The sequence below is a fragment of the Triturus cristatus genome, chromosome 7 (assembly GCF_964204655.1).
Source record: "Triturus cristatus chromosome 7, aTriCri1.1, whole genome shotgun sequence".
Taxonomy (NCBI): domain Eukaryota; kingdom Metazoa; phylum Chordata; class Amphibia; order Caudata; family Salamandridae; genus Triturus; species Triturus cristatus.
The window spans coordinates 788,095,912-788,115,952 of NC_140590.1; the positions used below are offsets into that span (position 1 = coordinate 788,095,912).

At 44.6% G+C, this 20,041-nt stretch overlaps 1 protein-coding gene across 2 annotated transcripts in view; it reads left to right on the plus strand.

The window, feature by feature from the left end:
* Window positions 1–17,019, plus strand: part of LOC146810574 (hepatitis A virus cellular receptor 2 homolog) — a 139,014-nt gene extending 121,995 nt beyond the window's left edge. For both annotated transcript variants that reach the window (XM_085617609.1, XM_085617610.1), the window contains 2 exons: window positions 9,381–9,429; window positions 13,228–17,019. In XM_085617609.1, the coding sequence (XP_085473735.1) occupies window positions 9,381–9,429; window positions 13,228–13,321 (143 nt within the window). In that variant the 3' untranslated portion in view covers window positions 13,322–17,019. The remainder of the gene's footprint in view (window positions 1–9,380; window positions 9,430–13,227) is intronic.
* The last annotated feature ends 3,022 nt before the right edge of the window (window positions 17,020–20,041 follow it).

Sequence of the window (20,041 nt, forward strand, 5' to 3'; positions counted from 1 at the left end):
TAAAGTGGCCACATTTGCAAATCAGGAAATTGCGATCAAGTAAAGAAAGAATATATAGGTGTTTTGCAAGCTATAGAAGATTGCATTTTTTTTTCTGTAGCCAATATTTGTAGTACTATCAGAGAATTCAACAGTAAAAACCTGCCCACCATACCATAAGACAGGTACACAACAGCCAAAAAACGGTCCACCCACTGACCTGTGAGACCAGCCCATCTGGCGTTACCACTCCTGAGGCGTGAGCTGGGAGCCAATGTGTATGAGTAGTCGTTTTGTTGCTGATGCCCACGAGTACTGATCTGATCTCTGCTGCTTATTTTGCACAAGCTTAGCTTTTTAAACCTGTTATTTTAGTCTGTTGTGACCGTTTTTACTCTTTAACCCCTTCCCCGCTCATGACGGAACCGTTCCGTCATGAGCCACGGTTGCGCTGTGCTCATGACGGAACGGTTCCGTCATGACAATCCTGTTGGCGGCCGCTCCGCCTGCGCGGCGCTGTTTCCCCGCCTGTGCGGGGGGACAACGCAACTGGGCGGAGTCATGACGGAACCGTTCCGTCATGAGCACAGCTCAACTGTGGCTCATGACGGAGCGGCTCCGTCATGAGCACAGGCCCACCGCGCTGCCCCCCTGCCCCCCCAGCGCTGCAACGGAATGTCCCCAGCAGCGAAGGGGTTAAACATAATTCTACCCTTACCTTGTTGGGGGGGCTGGCCATCGGTTCCGGGCGCTTCCCGCTACCGATCCGCCATTTTGGGTGAGTCAGGGTGAGCAGTCTAGGCTTGCCCTGCTCCCACACCTGATTCCCCGCTTGTACTGTTATTACATAAATTAGGGGGCTGGCGCAGGCGCACCTAAGGCAAGCCCGTCTGCGCCCGTCCGCGTCCCTGGAGCGTCCAGCGCCAGCCTTCGCTGCTCGTTATAGACCTGGGAACTGGGCACTCGGAGGTCCTATAGTCGTATGGAACTTTTAGCACTTGATACTGCTAGGTGTAACGGGGGAGATCAATGGACAGTCCTGCATAGTATGGTAAGGAAGTGCCCCACTTGTCATTTTTGCTTCCAATCTAAGCAGACAGCCCCTGCTCCTCGAACTGAGAGGACATACAGGATTCGGGCTGCGTTTATTAATGTTCGTTCCATGGTTAAGCACGCTCTTCACGTTCATGAACTTCTCTCTGATGAACATCTGGATGTGTTATTTGTAACTGAATCCTGGCTTAATGAGTCTTGTGCCCCCGTGATTGAGTTGGCCATCCCTCCGGGTTATAAAATTGCTAGAGTAGACTGCACAACTGGAAGAGGGGGTGGGATTGCAGTAGTGCTCAGAGACACCTGGGCTTTCTCTAGTGAGGCTTCAGTTGAGTTAGTGGATGGGGAGGCTCTTGATTTTACCATTGTTATGTCACCACATTATACGCTGGGTGGCACTCTGGTATATCGTCTCCCTGGCCCTTTGAGTGCTTTTCTGAAAGCCCTGGATGACGTTATTGTCCCTCGTGCCCTTCGTTTCACAAATGTTCTCCTTTTGGGTGATTTTAATATCCATGTTGATTGCCCTGGGACTTCGGATGCCAGGGAACTAATGGATCTGCTCGATTTGGTGCAACTGACCCAGTGGTTAAAGTCTCCCTCCCATATAGGGGGTCATACGATCGACTTGGTGTGTTCCAATTTTGCCTTGTCTATTGGGGTCCCTATCCAGGTCACTTGGTCTGATCATTTCTTGGTCCAGTTTTCCTGGTCCATGGGGATGCCTCCTACCCTCAGCGCTTTGACCCAAAGCAAGCCTTCACCGAAGGTTGAAATCCCAGCCCTTTCTACGGCCCTTTCACTCTCCCGCCCGATGTTATCTCAGGATCTGGAATGGGCTGTAGATAGCTTTGCCGGATGTATGACGTTACAATGCATACTTTTACAACGCATGCACTTACAACGCAATTTTTACAACGCAACATCCACTACAACGCATTCCATTACATCGCATGACACTACAACGCATTTTTAAAAACTACCTTTACAACGCATTCCATTACATCGCATACCACCTTTACAACGCATACAATTACAACGCATAATACTACATTGCATTTAAGGTAAGTATTGGATAGTATAGGGGTAAAAATTACTATTCTAACTCCAGGGGGTGCAACAGTAGGGTAAGTGTTGGATAGTATAGGGGTAAAAATTACTATTCTAACTCCAGGGGGTGCAACAGTAGGGTAAGTGTTGGATAGTATAGGGGTAAAAATTACTATTCTAACTCCAGGGGGTGCAACAGTAGGGTAAGTGTTGGATAGTATAGGGGTAAAAATTACTATTCTAACTCCAGGGGGTGCAACAGTAGGGTAAGTGTTGGATAGTATAGGGGTAAAAATTACTATTCTAACTCCAGGGGGTGCAACAGTAGTGTAAATGTTGGATAGTATAGGGGTAAAAATGACTATTCTAACTCCAGGGGGTGCAACAGTAGGGTAAATGTTGGATAGTATAGGGGTAAAAATGACTATTCTAACTCCAGGGGGTGCAACAGTAGGATAAGTGTTGGATAGTATAGGGGTAAAAATTACTATTCTAACTCCAGGGGGTGCAACAGTAGGGTAAGTGTTGGATAGTATAGGGGTAAAAATTACTATTCTAACTCCAGGGGGTGCAACAGTAGGGTAAGTGTTGGATAGTGTAGTGTAATATTATGCGTTGTAATGGTATGCGTTGTAAAGGTAGTATGCGATGTAATGGAATGCGTTGTAAAGGTAGTTTTTAAACATGCGTTGTAGTGTCATGCGATGTAATGGAATGCGTTGTAGTGGATGTTGCGTTGTAAAAATTGCATTGTAAGTGTAGTGCGTTGTAAAAGTTGCGTTGTAAAGGTTGTTCCCCAGCTTTGCCACCTGGATTAGCCAGGGGGTTGACTCTGCTTCTCAACCCGCTTCGAAGACGCGGTCGAGATCTATTCCATCTCATCCGTGGTATTCTGGTGCTCTTAGAGAGCTTAAATTGGGATGCAAAAAATTTGAACTACGTTGGCGTCTGGAGTATTCTCCATTAGCCAAAATTGACCTTCCTAGGGCCCAGATTGAATATTATGCAGCCATTAGATTGGCGAAGAGTAGTTTTTATGCAGAACGGATTGGCAAAGGTAAAAACAACGGTAAAGAGATTTTTTCTATTGTTAGAAGCTTTTTGACACCTTGCGCCGAACAAACGGCTCTACCCGCCTCATCGCAATGGTGTGAGGAGTTATCCTCTTTCTTTACTGAAAAGATACAAACTATACAAGATAGTTTGGTGAAGAGTGTGGCCTTCCCTCTGTCTCTCACTACTCTGACCTCTGCGACTGCTTCATTCACTTGATTTTCTCCCATAGTTGGGTCAGATATATTGGCTCTCCTTAAAACTCTCAAATCGGATTCCCCGACAGATCCTTGTCCAGCTAGAGTTCTGGCTGGAGTCGCTGAGGTTGTTTATCCAGAAGTAACCACGATCATTAATCTATCCTTACAAATGGCCAGGGTCCCTTTGATTTGGAAGCAGGCAAAGCTGTTGCCACTTTTAAAAAAACCCTCATTAGATCCGTTGAAACCTGCTAATTATCGTCCCATCTCCCTCCTTCCGGCTCTGACCAAGGTTTTTCGTCAGCTTGATGCTTTCGTTGAAGCATCTAGTGCCCTTCACCCGGCGCAGTCCGCATTTAGGAGATCATATAGCACCGAGACTGCACTAGTGGAAATGGCAGAGGCAATTAGGGAATGCCTGGACGCAGGCGGCAGGGCGGCCCTGATTTTGCTTGACCTCTCTGCCGCCTTCGATACGGTGCCTCACCAACTTCTTCTTACTCGTCTCTCAAATATTGGTATTACTGGCCCTGCCTGGGATTGGTTGAAATCTTTTCTGGAAGAATGCTCTCAGCAGGTCTGGTTACCACCTTTTTCATCGGCTGCCAGGAAAGTGTCCACGGGAGTCCCTCAGGGTTCTAACCTGAGCCCTTTGCTCTTTAATATCTATTTGACGCCCCTAATCTTTCTGGCAGAGGAGCTGGGGGCAAAATAATTGCTTATGCCGATGATACCCAGCTCCGATTTACCTGAAAGGACTATGACCTTTCGACAATTTCTGCTCAGAATTGTCTTTCGTCTGTGTTTCAGTGGCTTGCTCGTGCCCAACTGAAGTGCAACGAGTATAAGTCGGAGGTCCTTCTGTATGGCTAGGCTTTCCTGTTTTCAGTTTCTATTTCTGGTAAATTCCGGTGGGGTATTTTTCCGTGTTTTCAAGTGATTTCAATACCTTAAAAAAACAGTCGTTATCAGTGGTTTCACATTGTCGCGCCACTTAAAAAAACAGAAAAAGTGTTTTTTCGGTGTTTATGGAACGTTTTGCTTTTAATATTGCTTGCTTTCTGCACTGATAGAACATGGTATATAGACAGTGCACGTTTAGTGTACATGAGGTCCAAATAGATTTTTGCAAATTAAACTTATTGTAGTACACAATACAATACTTCTTCAGTGAATCTTTGGTCATGTGCGCTCGCTCATTCCTTCCCATGTAACCTTCTGTGAAAAGGCCCTCTGAACATTGGCACTTGAGAAGGGCAATGCCAAAACAGCCAGTACACAATTTGTTAACTCTGGCGACTGACATAGCTTTCCATGCCAATACTGGGGAACTTGAAGATTGCGATTCTCAGGGCAGGTTCTACAACATTTGCATTGAGCTGGGTGCTTAAGCATTCAGAGTTATTGAAGCGGTCAAAAATGAAGCAGCACTTTTGAAACTACGGAGGAAATTCCCCTTTACTGAAGGGATCTAGAACTTGCACAGAGTACCACAGTGAGATTTCATTGACTATAAATGCCATTGGTGGTGAAGGGACATTTCTATGCATCATTGCAAGCCATTTCTCATACATTGTAAAATAAACGTTCCTGAATTGCTCAACATTGTTTTGATTACCAAGTGGCAAGCACTCTAACATGCAACATGTTGCAGTGCCAAAGTCACTAAAGGTGTCACCCAGCCTACTCTCAAGGAGATGTTTCACATCTACACCAATTATGCTGAACACTTGGCAGATAAGGGTTTTTTTCAGACTCTAGTTTGTTTTATTATGTCCACTACAGCAGTTATGTTTTCCTGTAAAAATCTAATAATGCAATAGAGTGTAATTTTTTCACATCACTATCAATATGCCACCAAAGATCCTCACATTTCTTGCCTTTGGCATCATCACTCACCAAAACTTCTGTAAACGGTTGCCACATGACTGATATAGCATTCATAGCCCCTTCGACTGAGAACCATCAGCTAAAGGACACAGTTGGGGTGACTCTTTCTTTGATGCCACACAAAGCACGAAATGATAAATATTTGCGTTTTAGTTCCTGCACATAAGAAAACAGTGCACCAGAATAGATTAAAAAGTCAATAGCATCCCCCATTAACTCTGAAGATTGTAAAGATGCTTTCAGCATACCATCGAACAAGTGGCAAGGATCTCTTACAGGGAATCACTTCAGCTCGGGTATCAATTTTGACAGGTCATCACACAACTGTTTCATATACGTAGCTGAATCACTGCGAAATACAAACAATATCACTCCAATCTTTGTTGAACTCGGAAAGAACCTTTTTTGCAGAGCATTCCAAGTGACACTGTGTTCCAAGTTTTCCAAAAGTCTGATGTCATGTTTTCACCACTATCCCAGATGCTTGGTGATAGCTCTCTTTATGCATATACTTGTCACTATACCTTTCATTGAATGTTTAAAGCCTGAGGTGTTGGCAATTCACCTACTATCAATACTGACCCACTAGAAACTGTGGGCTGATGTGTTAAGGGTTTTTACCTATTCTCTGTGGGTAAATGTGATGACACATATTAGGAAAGATTCTTATGAAACCAGTCATTTTATCAGTAAAAGAATCAAACGCAGTCAAAATATCAAATATGATTTTGATATTTCCTGATTCTCTAAGTTAATAAAATAATTAAACAAGACCTAAACATGCTTCTGAACCCTGCATCTTTAGACCAAAGACCACAAAAATGAAAAAAGCAAAAGGAAGAAGAAACAATATTTTAGTGGCATCCCTAAACAACAAAACTCAAGCAGAATAATGTTAGCCGAGTCTTATTTACTGCTAACTTGTATAACAAAGTTACATTGTATTGGCCCCTTGTGGAAGAAAAAAAATGACTCTTTCACTCTCTTTTTCCTTTCTTTGAATGGCATTTAGTTTGGGGTTGTGCAGGTGTTTTTTCAGTGTTTATATGTTTTCACTGGTGAGGGCTATTTCTCTTTCAGTGGGGTTTTATCAGTTATTATAGGTTTAAACCTAAAACCCCACAGCCTATGTATGGCTTATTTCCACCTGCCTTCAGAGAAACCTTGTGACCTCCAGACTTTCCTCAACCTAATTCAGAGGGCGTTTCTGCATAGAATTTGGGGATCTGGTTTGGTGAAGACCTTCGGTTTTCGGTGCAAATTAAGAAACTCACCGGAGTCTGTTTTGGCACCCTTAAGTCGCTTAGAAGGTTCTTCCCCTTGCTTCCCAGGCCGGCCAAAGAAATTGTTGCCCACACACTCATCCTTTCTCGTATTGATTATGCCAATGCGCTCTACATTGGCCTCCCGGGATATCTGCTAAGAAAATTGCAGACTATACAGAATGCCGTGGCTAGACTTCTGTTTAACATCTCTGGAAGGTCTAGCGTAAGACTGCATCTACGAGACCTGCACTGGCTTCCTGTGGCCCAGTGAGTGCAATTTAAAGCTCTCACGTTGGCTCACAGAGCTCTGCATGGTCTGGGACCAATGTACATTAGGAAGCAGTTTGCCTTCTATGTCCCCAACAGATCTCTGCGCTCAGTCACCCAACGACTGATGATTATCCCCTGATTCCATAGGTCACGGTTGGGAGGTCAGTCCGTCTCTGTTAGAGCAGCTATGGCTTGGAACTCTCTCCCAATGGAACTATGGCATATTCAGGACTTTAGACTTTTTAAGAAACAACTTAAAACTTTTCTTTTCAACTAGATGACTCATATTTTCTGCTCCATTGGGCTTTGGTAACTGTACGCACCAGGACACTCTTGAGTATTTGAGCGCAGTATAAAACCCTCTATAACATAACATAACATAACTACTACATTAACCTATAGATCAGTTTGAACCTGGTAGGGGACACAGAGAAAGTCCCAATTGCCTGGATGGCAGTGGATTGAATGGATGAGAGACCGTTGACTCATCCTGCCTAAAAGCTGCTATGATGAAGCGGCACGCATTTTTCTTAGAGACACATTCATGATTTGCTGCTTGAGAGAAGCAATGCTCTAGGGTACTGGAGAGGATCCCAAAGTATTTAAATATTTCATCCTTTTCTCTGTAGAATGGTCTGTGAAATGTATAGCTTTTTAGAAGCTATGGGAACATTGGCCTGCAAAAGGAATATTTTCGTCACATTAAAAAGATCTTCATCGGAGAATCCTACCACACCCCTCAAAAACACCTTTTGCAGAAAAAGAGTGTGTGTGAAATAGGAGTAACAAGTCACTACCCCACCCCTGAAATTGATTAATTGGAAGAAATATTATAGCTTTATGATTCTAGTACAAAAGTGATGCAATTCTGATGCTGAGCTTAGAGGATATAAATTCTGAACTCGAGAGGTTTCATGGATGAGTAAATGGGATTTATTGGGATCCCAATCCTGGTCAGATGTTATCTTCTTTATGATCTAATGCAGCCCCAATGCAGAGGACCCTCCTGGCAGTGGATGATTGGGTGTGAGTGTCACCCATGTCGAAGGACTGATATGTACTATAGCACGGACAAGAAGATACCCAAGCAGTCTCCACTGTATGAATGCATGTATGGATGTATGAGGTATTTCTATAGTGTGAACCAGGCTAAAAGGCAGAAGATCGCTGTACAGAGTCAAAGACAAGCATCAAGTCAACAAGTGATAGGAGAGGTAGCTGGTTCATGAGTATAAAATCCACTAGCTGCCTGGGGATGCAGTAAACGTGACCTCAACGGGATTACCATCTGTAGAATTACAGCTGGTTGAAATACTGCCACTATACTACGGCATGGTGGAGCTGGCGCGCAACACCCATTGGACTCACAGGGCTACACCCCCCCCCCCCCCCCGTCGTGTGTGGCAGCGCGGGATGAGACAGCTTCCCGGTGCACACACAGCCGCACCCGAGCACTTCACAGGTCTTTAAAAGACCATTTGCATGTTAATGAGGCCTCACTGTTGTTTCACCCCTTCCAAGAGCCCCTGCAGCTCCACTCTGCCTATGGCTTAAAAGATTCAGCCCCCCCCCCCCGAATTTTTTTCTTAGCCCCCCCCCCGAAATTTGGCTCTAGTTGCGCCTCTGTGGTGGAGGTAATTGAACTACTGATAATTCAGCCAGCATCTACTGGGAATTGGCTCTGTAAATCCGACCCTGGGTACCCAACGCATCCCCATTACTTTAATAGAGTGGAAACCAGCTGGATTCCCACATTCGTTCTTTAATTGATACTTGTTTGGAGCCGGCTTTGTTACGTCAGTGTGAATTGTGCTAACAATGAGTGGAATGCTTGCAGCCAGACCGTTATTCACTCAATGTGTGCCATGGCGTAGCTAGACCTGTTGCCTCCCTGCGTTTGCCACCCGCGGCGGCTGTATGTAAGAGTAAGACACACACAGTCACTTCACAACTTTCGAAGAGATAAAATCAGATTTTAATATGTTTTGACTTTCTCAAGCTCTGCTTGTAGGTACGATATGTAGATCTTTTACATGTTTTTTTAGGGATGTCAGCTTATGTATGTCTAATTGTGGAATCAAGCTAATAATAATCCTTTTTATATTACACAATTCACAGTGAATTGTTACATAATAATCAGAATAAAGAAAAATTGAAGTAAACCTGGAAAGGTTCAAACGTGTAAATGCACGGAGTTGTTTGAAGCAGGTAGATAACTCTGAGAGCTATTTTATCAGGACTGGAACTTGTGACAGGAGCAAAATGATTCAGATCAGCAGGAAAAGCCAGCCAAACATATCATGAGGGACTGATGACACAATGACTCTAAACAAAGTAGAAACATAGAGTTGTTCTTCGGGAGCTGTCCCGCGCTAGGGTGGATGTGCACTCTCAGGGCTGTCTGTAAGTCAAAGACAAAAGTGTACTCACACTCTGCTGTCCTCGGGTCCAGGATCCGAGCACCTTTGCAAAAGGTCCTTTTAGCAGAGCTGTCCCTTGCCGAGGACCAAGAAGCTGCTTCACAGCTGTGCCAAAGGAAAGATAGCTATGCTGGTTTGTGTTCTTTCACGTTGACTTGTTTCATATAGTTTCAACTTTATTTTCCTGTTTTGTTTTTTAGGGTTCTACATCAAAAGACTAAAGACAAATAAAAATGCAGAATGTATCAGGTAATGCAAAACTGTGGGAGAATGAAACTTCTGTAGATCACCCCTTGATAAACTCCAACCCCACTCTAATGAAGGCATTGGGACTGTATCATGAACTACGTGTGAATGTGCAAATATTGGTGCCTGCTCATGTGAGCGCCCTCATTTGCACTAGTGCAAGCGTGTTTCTAGGATGTATGCACCTAATCATCAGTATGTTCCCATACCACCTGCTGTGATTAGCTCAGATGAGCATTCTTGTACAATTCTTACTCTTTTTATGAAGTTGTTCCTCCCCCAAAAACATGGCAAAATATTTTTTATACTAATTCAAAGGAGGGTTTCTTCATCAGGTAAAATTATGAATGTTAGAAAGCTCAGGACTGTTCCTAAAATAAACAGCAGTTCAGATATCTGATTCTAATTAAATGTTATTCTTACTGGATCTATTCATAATTCTACTTGATTGAGAAACAGTACTTTAAATCAGTGCAAACAAGTTTTTGTTTTTTTGCATCCTGCACATGCGCGCTAATCGCAACAGACTGCCAGGGCACAGACTGATGATCTAGCATATAAATTGGATAAATGCTTCTGCACTATTACAAGTATGCGCGCAAACCAATTTTAATAGAGGCACAAATTGCTTATGATATGGTTCCTGTTTCCTAAAAAAGTAGCCCTTAGCCACATTTCTCAAATTTTTGTGTATTTTTCAGCCCCGGACGGAGACCTCCACTCCGCCCACGGAGTGTGCAGAGATTTGCACACTCTGCAGCGTAGCGGAGTTGGCCAGCCCCCGCCTCCACCCCCCCCCTATATTATCAATGAATTCTAGTACTTAAAAGTAAATTCAAACCCACTTACCAGTTCTGCGGCGTCCCCGGGCTGGCCTCCCTCTCTTCATTGCCATTTCTTCTAATCCTTGCGAAAACTGCGCATGCACGCGTGTCCACGCATGCGCATTTCTTGTGAGAAATGCGCATGCACAGTTTTCGCATCGATTAGAAGAAATGGCGATGAAGAGGAGGAGTGCAGCCCGGGGACGCCGCAGTACAGGTAAATGGGTTTTAATTTGCTTTTAAGTACTAAAATTCATTGTTAATATAGGGGCGGTGGAGGCGGGTGGTGTAGCGGGGCTACGTGAAGTGCTAGGCGGAGGGCCACCGAGTTTGCTCGTACCTCAATGGCCCTCCTTGTAGCCCCCCTACGCCCACTACGCCCAGGGTTAGTATTTTTATAGTCTTTTATGTGTGCTTTTTTATAGCGCAAGACTGCGACTTGAAACACTCTTTGGGCGCTGTGATTGATAAGAGGGATGCTAGTAAATCGGGCACATAGGAGATGAGTTTAGCAGCGGATTCTGGTATATGTTTTTTAACTCCACTAGTTCTTAGAGAATATATTATAAATGGGATACTCAGTCATTCCAAGGTGGGGAGCCCACTACTGCAAATATTTGTGCCCAAAACAGTCATTCAATCTCTTCTTTTTGCTTCGGATCAAAGTGGTGCACATTTTGTATAATAGTTACTTGTTTTAAGTTGCTGTTGTTGACTAGCTCCAACGTTTACTGTGTAGTCCGTAAAACTGTCGCTTCTCGAGATTCACATAGCGATTTCATGCTAAAGTGTGACTCTCTTATGGATGGGAGTCCTAAAATTCTTGGGGCCATATTACCAACAAAATGCGATATATAAAGCGCAAAACGTGCTTAGCGTGTTTCCTGTTATCGCCATCTATCGCTGGATCACATCGCCCTCTTAGCGGCATATTTTCAACGCTTTCCTAAGAGGCGATGTGCAAACCAGCGATAGAGGTGAGAAACCCTAAATAGCAGGAGAAATCCTGCTATAATTTGACAGCGATAAGAAAAACCTTGCTAATACGCAAGTATGTACTTATACCAGCGATCCACCTTCCATTGACAAGACTTGTAAGTCAAGTTTTAATGAGGTGTTAGATTCGCTGGTCCTGGGCCGTGTTGATGATACTGCGAAGTTGTGTTTGCTACAGTTTCCATGTAGTTTAAGTCAGGAGCGCCTGCTTTGCATGCCATTAGCGATAAATATGGCTGACATGCAAAGCAAGTAAAAAAACAGCTGCTATCTCAATAAAACAAACGCTAAAGCATTTTAGCGCTTGCTTGATAATAGGGTGATAAAAATATCGCCGGTTTTTCGACAAAAAGTGCCGCAAAAGCTGCGCTATTGCCCCCCAAGTTTGGAGATACGAATTTTCTCCTTTCGATTAACTTTTCAAAGTTGCACACTTCGGCATGAAAAATACGAATCGATTTCACAAATGCACTGCTCTGCGATTGACACACTAAAACAGTTAACTCTACAGCTAAGAGCAGCGACTTGAAAAGGTTTCTGGGGCATATTATCAAGAACGGCGTTAAAATTATCGCCGATTTAACGGCAGGAAACTGCTGCTAAAGTGGCGATAATAGGTTTGATAATATGCCCTTGAGAATTCCAATAGAAGCCCAGGTTCTGGTGTGAACCTGGGCTTCTATTGGAATTCTCAAGGGCATATTATCAAGCCCATTATCGCCGCATTAGCAGCAGTTTCCTGCCGCTAAAGGTGCGATAATTTTAACGCCGTTTTTTTTTTTTTTTTTTTTTTTTGAAACCGTTTATTACAAAGTTCAAAGAATATACAAAGATGGGCCTACAACCTTCAGGCCGGCCGCTAGCAAACAAGAGGAGCATATGATACACACAGTAGAACGCATGCTGCGGCAAAGGGAAACGTACAGGAGTTAGCAGCGTTGATGGCCACACCATCCGGACCCCACATGACGGTTTCTTTTTAACATAAATAACAACAAAAAATCAAACCACAGGGCAACTTTAACGCCGTTCTTGATAATATCCCCCTCTGTGCGCAAAATATACCGGTGCTTTCTGACACAAACTTGCTGTGCGCACTGTGGTAATCTGGCACTTTAGGTCAGAGGTCAAAATACATGCTGCACTATGAACCAGTCTACCGTGTGTAATCGGTTCCCAGACCCCTTGCTGGAGCAGAAAAAGGGTGATACTGGAAGCTTTGGTAAATATTGGGTTAAGAGAGCTAATTGATTTCAATCGAATGGGCGGGTTTATTGATTGTTTGATTGCTGTCCTAGAGTTTGAATTGATTGCTGAGACAGGCTGCCTGGGGCCCACGGTAGTATTTACCCATAACTCATTGCCCCCCCCTCCCACCGAGAGCATCACATTATCACTATATAACGCCCTGGATGAGTCCCTGTTCAGGAACAGTGGTTTCACTGCTGACCTCTGAGTAGGTGTCCATTTGTTGAAGCATCACTGGAGAAGGGGATCTCCGGGGTGACTGCTACTTAAGATAGAACAAATTCCTTCATTCTTGGAATGAGAAAGTCCGAGGGTGCACAGAGGGTCAAAGAAATCCTTCATAAAGCTATAAATGCACTGAGGGCCAGGTTTTAGCCCCCATCAGGTTCCACGGGCAGCAATGAAGGCAATGGGGAGAGGATGTGGTCTCAGGCTAGAGATGCTGACGTTGGAGCTGGAAAACCAAGGTTCGAGCCTTGGGGTCGACTCCACATCCTGTGATTCTGGGCAAATCACTTAATCTCCCCCGCCTACCACAAAATGAGCGTGTCCTTGTGTAACGTATCTGGTTCTCATGTAAAGTGCTCCAATATCTTTGAGTCGAGTTGGCGATATACATTTGAAAAAAAAGTAGATGGGGGTTACAGCATTTCCCACACATTTGCGAACAGCCAGGCCAAATGTTTTCAGAAGGTATGAGAGACTTATGTTTTCCTTTTTAATCTTTCCACAGCTCCCTGCCAATGAGAGCCTGTGAGCCTGGAGGCTCCGTATCTACCCAGGATGGCCATAACCACGCAGAGGACAATTTCTACGTCATGGAGTAACTCAGCTCTCTGTATTGACATGCGCATTGGAGGGAAAACCTCCAAAGGCCATTGAACCTACTGGATACGGCTGGGTGCAGAACTCAGACATTAAGCATGTGCCTGGGATTCCGTGGCATTTTAGAACTTCAATAGTTGATTTATTATTGAAAAGGGAAAACATCAAAGAGGCTTTCTGCGATCCACCATGATGGACCGATCAAGTGACCAATACCCAGTGCAGGGAGATATCTGAAGTTGCAAAAGAGAACGAGGCAACAGCCTTTCATTTCCATCGGACACTACCCTCTACCATGAAGCAAGCATATGAGCGGATGAAGGATGTCCCTAGAGTATTAACAAGGGGAAAGGATTAAAAACATCCCAACATAATGAAACTGGGGGGGGAGCATTTCCCAACAGTATGAGCCAGGGAAAATGACCAAAGTACATTCCAACAGTAAGAGCCAGGGAGAAGAATTACATTACATCCTGACTATCAACCAGTGAGAAGACAGAAGGATCTCCCACTACTATGAGCCAAGGAGAAGGACAGAATAACACCAGACAGTATGAGCCAGGAAGAAAGACTGAAGAACGTTCCAATAGTATGAGCCAGGAAGAAAGACTGAAGAACGTTCCAATAGTATGAGCCAGGAAGAAAGACTGAAGAGCGTTCCAATAGTATGAGCCAGGAAGAAAGACTGATAGTATGAGCCAGGAAGAAAGACTGTAAACGTTTCAATAGTATGAGCCAGAAGAAGGACTAAATTACATCCTGACTATCAACCAGTGAGAAGGACTGAAGGATCTCCACTAGTTTGAGTGAAGGAGAAGGACAGAATAACACCAGTAAGTACGAGCCACAAAGAAAGACTGAGGGACATTCCAACAGTATGAGACCGGAAGAAAGACTGTAGAACATCCTATCAGTATGAGCCAGGAAGAAAGACTGAAGAACATCTCAACAGTATGAGCCAGGAAGAAGGGCATCTGGACAGACTGATTCAGGGGTAGAGGGAAAGGAGGGCAGAAGGAGATCTCAACAGTATGAGCTGGATAGAAGAGAGAGAAATTACCCAGTAGTAGGAGCAAGGTGGGGACCAAAGGTCATCCAAACAATTGGCAAAGACAGAGCAAAGGACATCCCAAAAGTGTGATCCTGGAGAATGTGACTAAAGCAGAATCGTAATAGCTGAGAGTTTGTTTTAAATAATTAGGAAGCAGACGCAGGCAGTAAAGAGCCACCTGAGGTACAGTCATCTTTTCGTGGGTAATGCTTCTAAAGCCAAAGGGGCGCTATGACACACAGACACCCACACATGAGTTATACAGCGGACCAAAGTAAATGTTTCTTCACTCTTATTTGTTTAATTCACTCGGTTGAAAGTACCTACACTACTGGGAACCAGTCCTCATTGTGCCCTGGTCCTCACAGCTATGGTGTTTGAGTCTACCAGTGTTTACCAACACTTTAAAGACTGTTCTGTTCCTCGTAGAATGAGTTATACATCCCTTTACACACACACACAAGATGCCCACACACACATATCCATTGCTTATCCACCAAAAGCTAAAGGAGAGACCAAGAGTACGCAGTTGAGAGGCCGTGAGTCTCAACAGAGAACCAATAAACCTCAAAGTATCACAATTCATCATTACAGATTCAATGATCCCCTTCCCTAGGGAGATTCCTTATTACAGGGTGGCTTCCGATGGCTCAAGTGGTTACTGGTACTGTCTATAATCCCACTAGCCTTTAAGATCAAGAAAAAATGAGAAGTGTGCAACATGCATGAATGTACTGCCCTTGAATAAGTGTGGGTCTTGGTAAGGTGATTAGGTGTGTGTTGCTATAGAGGAACTTAGTTTAGGGTCTGACTAGAGAGTAGATCTTTGGGAAAATTCCACTGAGTGCTCCTCAGGGGAGCCCTGTTCAGGAAGCTGTTGTTGAGATCCAGTCCTAGGGCCTATGAGCTGCTCCGCTGAGGTGAGATGCTTAGAGCGGCTCACAGGATGCCCTGACTCACATCCCTGATGGCCCATGGAAAAGACCTGTGAACAGGCCCACACCTCAGACTTCAGAACCATAGATAATCTGCTAACTTATGGATTTTATATAGTGACAACTGGGGAGTGCGTGGCACCCAGGTTACCCTGCCTTGAATAAGGAATGCAAGGAACAAATACAACAAGCATTGGCATAGCCAATAGGTCTCGCTTTTGGGACCTTAGAAGTATTTAGTTATGCAGCATAATATCCTTGGTGCGACAACATTAACTGTTGCATAGTTAAACACTTATAAGGTCCCAAAGGCGAGACCTATTGGCTATGCCAATGCTTGTTTAAGTTCTTCCTATAAGTGAAATACAAGAAATACAGGGTTACTCTCTTTCAAAGTGTATTAGTATGTGAGACACATTAAAATATGGGTTTTAAATACAACGTATGGAATTACTGAATTTCTCAGAACATAGTAGTATTTGCACTGTATACTTAGCTCCTCAATGTGCATTTGTATGGTCGACCCAGGTGTCAAACACAAGGGACACAGAATAACTTATTTCCTAAGAATGTAGTTGTGGTGACTGTTGTTCGGTATTTACTAAAAATGCACTTGTGAAGTCAACCCACATGTGATCCAGAAGTCACACAGATAAGTATCATACAGATAACGGGTATGTATTTGTTAGAACAGCTTGATTGTGTTTCTTATTATGAATCCAATAACGTTTGAAAAGCAGCAGTTTAAAGTGAAGGGTGGCAGGTCAACTTTTTAAGAACTAAAGGAAGAAAAAGACGAAGATGGTAACGTAAGGGACTGGTTGTGCCATTGAAGTAAACCCAGGTGCAATTTAAAACTCCTTCATGGTCTTCTTTGTTTCAGTGATGCTACCGTATATGTGTAACCCAACCTGACCCGCAATTAACTTAGGCATCTACTCCATTCTAGTGAAGGAGTGCTTCAGAGAGATCCATGAGGGTTCTTGGAAAAAAGTCATACGGTAAAGACAATTATTAGATTAGTTACAGCAATGGAGATGGACCTCATTGTAATTCTCCACTAACTTCTGTCTGTTTAGAAGGAGTTTCTCCCCAAAAACTCCAATTAAAGGTTTTCTTTTGTTATAATTTCTCCTCCCTTCGGCCGTGAAAGCGAAAGTAATGGCAGGGACGGGCTCTGTGGTGAGGGAGGGGCAGAGCGAGGCACTTGGGAGAGCAAGGCTTAATGAGCCATTAAAGCCACATGGCAGCTGCACGCGTGCACGCGCTCGTGAACGCAAGCTTGAGGCCAGGAAAAGATTGTGGTAGCACTTTGAAAAGCCACTAACTAAATGTCTCGCAGAGCAGCGGATGCGCTGGCTTAGCAAGACCTAAAAACCATGCACTGTAACGAGGAACCTCGCATCACGCCATACTACGTTTGTGCCTCTTTGTGAATTAATAAAATACAGTTAATAAATAATATCTGAGAAAACTAAATTCTATGACGGAAGAGAAAGAGTTAAGAGATGTGACTGATAAGGGATGCCTGCGGGGCGTCTGGCTATTTCCCATCTTCTGTTTTGAATTTGGTGTCTAACTTTTGCTTTATTAAAGTGATACAAGTTATTTGCTTCTGGCAAAATTGAACTGGAAATGCAAAATAGTATTTTATATCTTGCTTTGAAATCATTTTACGTCTTTTTTTTTATATAAATAAAAGTAAAATAAGGAAGTCTTGTAGTTTGCAGTTCATTGTTGAAAATTTACTGGCCTGTGGACCAATTAATCTTTAAACTGCAAGCATTTAACTGTAACTAATGCCCTGATAGAAACCAGAACAAAGAGGCTTTCAGAAAGCTAGGAAATCCCCCACTACAACAACAGAAACTGACTAGAGATGTGTAGGAAGGTGGAATCTGACTATATGGTTGCCCCCACTTTTTTTCCTGGTGTTTGAATGGTTTTTGACTAGTCTGGCTGGGATCCTGCTATCCAGGACCCCAGCCTATCTGCTTACTCCCTTAAATGATTGGTGTGCATATTAGATGCACTAGTGATTGGATACTGTGGTACCTTATGAGCCCCTAGTATATGGTACCTTAGGTACCTAGGGCATTGGTACTTCACAGTCCTACCAGGGGCTGCAGCATGTATTATGCCACCCCTGGGAAGCATTCACAATCTGACACCACAGGCCTGCTACTGCAGCCTGCGTGAGGTAGTGTTAGCACTCCTCACTGAGGTATAGATTCCTATATCTCACCATACACACACATATAAACCTATCAGTCACCCCTCTAGCAGGCCCTAACAATCCTGAGGGCAGGGTGCTTGGTTTACTATGTGAGGGGGGGCTTCTGCATGAGCAGGACCCCTCTGCAGCTGGCAGAGTCTATTCTCTGCTACTGTTTGTGGATGCGGTTAAACCATATACTCTTAAGTGCATTATAACCTCGCGGTTAATGCTAACTTTGGAATGACTGCATCAAAACATGTCGTGTTTGGTGTCAAACAACTTGGAATCCTACACCCACACCAGTAACTGGTGGGGGAGTAGGATCCCACCCTTCTAGAGGGGACGACATGTACCCACTGTACTACACGGTAGAAATCTTCTAGAGCCCTGGCATCACAAAATGGATGCCACCAGCACAGACACCGGGCTGCCCTCCTGCTGCTGACCGAAACTCGCAGTGGAGGAAGACCAACAAAGCGTATCCTGTCACAGGGAGGTGTTACCACCTCCCAGACAGGATTTAGTATATTGGAGCTGGGTGGGTGCACTCTTAGAGTGCCTTTGAAGTCCTGCACTGGGGGAGCAGTAGGCTCCTCTGTGCATATGCCAGCTCAAACCGGTTCAGGGGCTACCTGCCCCTGCTCTGGCGCGAAACTGGACAAAGGGAAGTGGGTGTAACCACCCACTACCCTGACCCTCCTAGAGGAGTGGTCATAGAGCTAGTCCCTCCCCTATCTTCACTATAAGATACCAAGCATTGCCAATGCAATTCAGATTACACCTGGACGACGCTCTACAAAGAAGAATCCTGGCCCTTCGACGTTCCACTATCTCTGGAAGACTGAAGAATCTCCCTTGGAGTCAAGGAGTGACTCCCCTGCTTGGCAGGCACCAGTAACTTGATCAACGGTTGCAAACTTCCCCGCTCCCGCCGGAGTCCGAAGTCCCTGCGTCCCCTGAAGTGGATTTCCTGACCCCTTGACGGCCATTTTGAGTCCCCAGCGAAACTGTGGCGTCTGGACCCCACGAGTGACGAGGAACAGCAATACCAGGGAACCGTGCACTGATTTCGAGTGCAAACCTTAAACAACATTCTACGAACTTGTGCTTTGGACCATCTGTAGTCCAAGTCCCTAGCAGGTCTGGTACCGAAAATCAGCGGCCTACCCTGTCCCGAGTGACCGTGGGCTCCTGTGGAACTTTTCCTGCAAAGGCGTCTTTGCGGTTGCTTGCCCATTGGCTAGGGACTCACCTGAAGACTTTCTCATCGACTTCAAGGGCTCTCCTAGTTGCTACGGGCCTGCCCTCACTTACCCTTGCTGGGTAAGTCCATCAGACCTTGCTCGTCTGCACCATCTTCAATCTTCACTCCACACAAGACTTGCAGTTGCCAAGGCTTGTTGGCTCCAATCCGGCTGCTGACACCGTCATTAGCTGCAGACTTTGTGGGACCTCCCGAATCCAGCTGCTGGTCATCGTCGATCTCTCCTGGACCTCGTGAGCGAAGAGACAAATCACCATCGACGACCTGAAGCGACGCGACATCAGTGGTCATCCATCCTGCTGGCCACCGGTCACTGGCAAGTGACTTTGAACTCTGTCCCCTCAATTTTCAGGTCCTCTTCAACTTCAATCCATTGTCGGATTCCAGCGGACACCTCTCCAGTCGTCACAAGCAGCAAGTCTTCAGTGGTCCCCATTGAAAACAGCATCGCGACCCGACTCCAAAAGACACCTATGCACCCGGCTTCCGTGGGTGAGGTAACTCGTGCACTCCGGTGCCCAAGTGTGTGTTGGCCCTCGAAATACTTACCCTGTAAGTGGCTTGCTTGTTGACTTCTCCGAAGTGCCCTAAAACTTTAAATTACAAACCGCGACTTGTGCCATTAAAACCTATAGGAAACCCGCGGCTGTGTTTAGACACTGCACGTGTCTCCCGTGGGCTGATTACTTAACTGCTAACACTGCAGAAGTGAAGCCCCAGCGATTCCCCAGGCCCTAGGCCTTTTCATTTTGCAAGTCGAGTTTGTTAAACCATTTTTTTAGTATATGGTCTGGTACGCCCCTAGGGCTACAGCCATATTTGTGCTTAATTTATTGAGAAGTGTTGACATTTGAATGTGTATCTGGGTTCTAATCTCATAAAGAGATTAGTAGAGTGTATCTAAGAATAAATACATATATATTTGATATATATACCTGTGTGGTGTCCTTTTCATTTGGTAATTCAAGAGATTATAAGGTAAAACAAGCTGCTTTACATTCCTCAGAGACTTAGCCTGAAGGCTGCTCTCAACAGCTACCACTAGGATAGCTTTCTTTAAAAGGTTGTCTTAAACCTATCTACCAAGAGTCGAATTGGACTGGTGCAAGGTGGCCACTATAACTAGTGACCAGCATATGCCAGGCCAACTTCTCACAAGATGTCAAAGTTCAACTGGGAGACATGCTGTCGGTACTGTTTAACTCATTAGAATCCCTGATGAGTGAAATACCCACATTCCTCTGGAATGCAGTG